Here is a 4176-nt window from a genome sequence, read left to right as displayed (position 1 = left end):
AACAATGCAGTCGTTTATAATGATGAAGATGACATTCCAACACATGGTACTGCAGCGGACCGTGAATATATGACCCAGTTACGGGATGAAATTGCCGAACAATTGATGCAAAATATGGAATGAAAATTATTAAAGTTTGGTTGTATGATTTTTATTTAAAAATGTAATTGTTAGACTAATTTGGTTGTTTGAATTTTATTTCAATGTTTTAAGACTACAATTATTAAATTTTTGGTATTAAAAAATTATTTTCGGTTTATTAAATTACTTTATTTTAAATTTTTTAATATCTGCAGCAGCCTGCAGACGTTAAAAAAACAAACATGCTTCTCATTACAGTCTGCAGCACTTTGGTCCACCTCTTCTGCTGCAGAGGGCTGCAGAGGTGGTCCGCAGACTTGAGACATTTTCACTTCGAAAAAACAAACAGCACCTTAGTGATAAGTTCATGAGACTGCATGTTATTCTTATAGAATATTGTACATACATTTATATATCAATAATGATAACAGTTATGGATGATTTGGATATGCATGACATCGAAAACAATCATCTCGATGAAGAAAATCATCAGTTCGGTTCTAATGATTTATAGATTCTTCATAATGAGGAAAATTAATCGGAAACCCAAGGAAATTTTGTTAAATTGTACTTTATATCATGATTTGATCAATTGATCAACGTTTGAGTTTTCATTGCTTTCATTGTTAGTTGCATATAACATATTCAATTTTTAACCTAGTAACAGTTATGGATGATTTAGATATGAATGACATCAGAAATGATCATTACGACGAAAAAAATCATCAATTCAGTTATGGTGATTCAAAGATTCTGCATAATGATGAAAATCAGTCGCATATCCAAGGTAATTCAGTTACTGATACCGGTTATTCTTATAGAATGATGTTGGTGATAAGTTCATGTTACTGCATATTATGCTTATAGGATAATGCACATATAACATTGTAGTTTTTTATGATTACATTCATATGAATGCATCACAATATGGCTCTTGCAAACAATTCATTGGAGCTGATGGTTCTTTCTTTTGGATTCCAGAGGTTGAAGCTAGTTGGATACCTCATATGGGTTCAATTTTTAAAGATATCAAAGATGCTATTAAGTGGTATAAAGGATATGCATTAAGATCTGGTTTTGATATTAGAAAATCAACAGAGAGGAAAAAGAGTGGAATCACAACTTCGAAATATTTTATATGAAATAGAGGGGGATTGCCAAACACTTCTACCTTAGACACAATTAGTGATGATCATAACAAGAAATTGAGAAATAGTAATTGTAAACGCACAAATTGCAAAGCTTTTGTTGCATTCAAAGTTATACCACATTCTTCAGAAGTTTACCTGTGGCGCTTTGAACAACAACACAACCACAAATTGATAAATCAAGATTGTATGCATCTTTCATGAGCTAAACGTCAGTTGGATATTGTTGATCAAGATTTTATACATAAGCTTTCGAGTGCAAAGGTGGGGGCAACAACAACATATAGGCTAATGTGCGTTATAAAAGGAGGATGTGAATTTGTTGGTGGACTAGAGATAGATTGGAAAATTTTTACAAGGGATATAAATTGTCACATCGGGGGCACTGATTCAAATTTGTTGATTACAAAGCTTCAGAATCGTAAAGAGAATGTTACAAATTTTACCTACGAATACATATGTGACAAGAAGCAGTTAAATGCTCTCTTTTGGGATAATGATACTTCAAAACAAAACTTTGAGTTATTTGGGGATGTTGTTTCGTTTGACGCAACGTATCGTACAAACAAGTATTTATTCTAGAATTATAAACATTTTTTAGTTATATATATTCTAATGGTCTTTTTTTTGTGTTTTTTTAGGTATTGTATGGTATTTTTACCTTTTACTGCCATTGATAATCACAAAAGGTGCGTCACTTTTGGAGCTGGTTTATTGTGTAGAGAAGATACAAATTCCTATATTTGGTTACTTCGGTCATTCTTGAAGTGTTTTGGAAAAGCACCAATCATGGTCGTGACCGATCAAGATCCAACAATGAAAAAAGCTATTGAGATAGTATTGCTATACACAAAACATAGATTTTGTATGTGGCATATCACAAGTAAACTTCCACTGAAGGTACTAACATTATTGTTATATTTTTATCAATATAAATATGATATTATTTTAAATATAAATATGACATTATTGTTCTTTTCTTATCAGAATATTAAATGACATTTTTTTAATTAGAATAATATATTAAATGAAATGCCTTCTTATAATGTATTATATTCTTATCAAAATATTAAATGAAATATTTTTTGTAATTAGGATAATATATTAAATGAAATGCCTTTTTATACTATATTATATTCTAACAGAATAATATATGAATTGTTTTTGAAGGTAAGATGGGATGCATTAATGGTAAAATATAAGTTACAAGACAATAAATGGATGAAAGATATGTTTGATTTGAGAAGCAGTTGGATTCCAGCCTATTTTAAAGATGTACCGATGTCAGGTCTAATGAGAACAACTTCTCGGTCAGAAAGTGAGAATTCAGCATTCAATAGGGTATCGCATCATGGTTATACGTTAAACAATTTCATGAATGCTTTTGAGTCTGTTATGGAAAGGCAAGGGAATAATCAGATCAAATTTGATTTCGATACATCTACTATAATTCCAATCATCAAAACACTTCTTGAAGATACGGAGAAACATGCATCTATGGTATACACCAGGACTATTTTTCTCATGGTGCAGAGGGAGATTCTTCATTCACTTGTTTCTTGTTCACAGAAGAGTGTTACTTCAGGAGTTGTTTCCGACATATGCATTGTCAAACATAAAAGGACAAATCTATCAAAGAAGAAGGTAGTTGTTGAGAAAAAAGAAAAAGTTGACATCGATTGTGAATGGAATTTTAACAGTGAAGGTGATTTCGAGGTAATGTTGACATTTTATAATTCTAATATTATAATTTTTATTACTAAATTATTGTCGTTAATTTATTTTTATATTATTCTAATTTTTCTTTTTAGAATATACTTAATATTCTAATACTTTTGAAATATATTTTAATTTTTCTTTTTTGAATATACTTAATATCCTAATACTTTTGAAACATGTTGAATTCAACAGAGAAGATCTAACGGTGAAATGTTCATGCATGCTTTTTTGAGCGGTTTGGAATTTTTGTAGACACATCTTCTGTATTTTAAAGATTTATGACATACAAGAGATTCCGTCAAGATACATTCTTAAGAGATGGAGAAGAGATATTATCCCCACTACAGTTTTGAAAAGAACGTTTAGATATGGTGATTCGTCTGGAAATGTTGAGAAGGTTGCATACAAAGCTTTTTCCATGCTTGATCAATGCTTGGCTTCATTAAGTAATGATGACAAGAAGTTAGAAGAGTTCATGCAAAAGCTAGAAGTTTTTATGACTGATATTTGTGAACAAGGTTCAGACGAATCACCGGTTACAAAAGAAGCACATATTGATAAACTTTACGAAGCTACTACGAATCCTGAAGTTGTTGATGTTGAAAATCCACCTATGGTGAAGAATAAAGGTTCTGGTACAGGAAAACGTTTAAAAAGTGCTTTGGAGAAGGCTACTATTCAAGGTAACAAGCAATCAAGATCATGCAAAACATGTGGCGTTAATGGGCATAATTCAAGGAAATATTTGACACTGTTGAATAACTCCAAGGTACAAAGTGCATAGTTGTGTCTAGAAATATATTTCGATTTTTTTCGTATTTCAATAAAGTTCAATAATACCATATAGATAAAAGTTTGAATTTCTTTAGTTTGGACATTTTTCTGATGTTTTGGTTTGTGATGATGTATGGGAAATTTGGTTTGTGATGATGTGTGATACATTTGAAAACATATTGATTCTTCTAATGTTTTCAATCTTTAATTTTTGCATTGAAGTATATACGAATGGTTGCAGTATAATGTTTTGTTATCAAATTATTATAGTACATGATTATACATGTAAGAATGTTATATAGGTATATGCAACATCTAATATTATTCTAATAGAATAATGACGCCATTATACATTATTCTATTAGAATATTCTAAAAAATTTATGTTTACTATAGATTATTCTACCATGACCATTAAGAAGTGATCATAATAACAACTATACATTAAGCATTAA

General features: G+C 30.1%; 1 protein-coding gene across 1 annotated transcript; it reads left to right on the top strand.

The window, feature by feature from the left end:
* The first annotated feature begins 750 nt into the window (after positions 1-750).
* Positions 751-3732, top strand: LOC145164661 (protein FAR1-RELATED SEQUENCE 5-like). The gene is made up of 5 exons (XM_079083374.1): positions 751-868; positions 973-1129; positions 1871-2066; positions 2400-2945; positions 3223-3732. The coding sequence occupies exons 1-5, from the start codon at positions 751-753 to the stop codon at positions 3730-3732; spliced, it is 1527 nt and encodes a 508-aa protein (XP_078939500.1).
* Positions 3733-4176: the final 444 nt, after the last annotated feature.

This window comes from Lactuca virosa, chromosome 3, assembly GCF_052849685.1.
Source record: "Lactuca virosa cultivar CGN04683 chromosome 3, Lactuca_virosa_CGN04683_v6, whole genome shotgun sequence".
In the NCBI taxonomy this organism is placed as follows: Eukaryota; Viridiplantae; Streptophyta; class Magnoliopsida; order Asterales; family Asteraceae; genus Lactuca; species Lactuca virosa.
This window is presented reverse-complemented; position numbering and strand designations above follow the sequence as displayed.

Excerpts from the sequence above, each read along its gene's own strand:
- LOC145164661 (XM_079083374.1), top strand. The coding sequence starts at position 751 with ATGGATGATTTAGATATGAATGACATCAGAAATGATCATTACGACGAA. Across the intron at positions 869-972 it reads AAATCAGTCGCATATCCAAG|TTTTTTATGATTACATTCAT; the intron begins GTAATTCAGTTA and ends ATAACATTGTAG. Across the intron at positions 2,067-2,399 it reads TGAAAAAAGCTATTGAGATA|GTAAGATGGGATGCATTAAT; the intron begins GTATTGCTATAC and ends TTGTTTTTGAAG.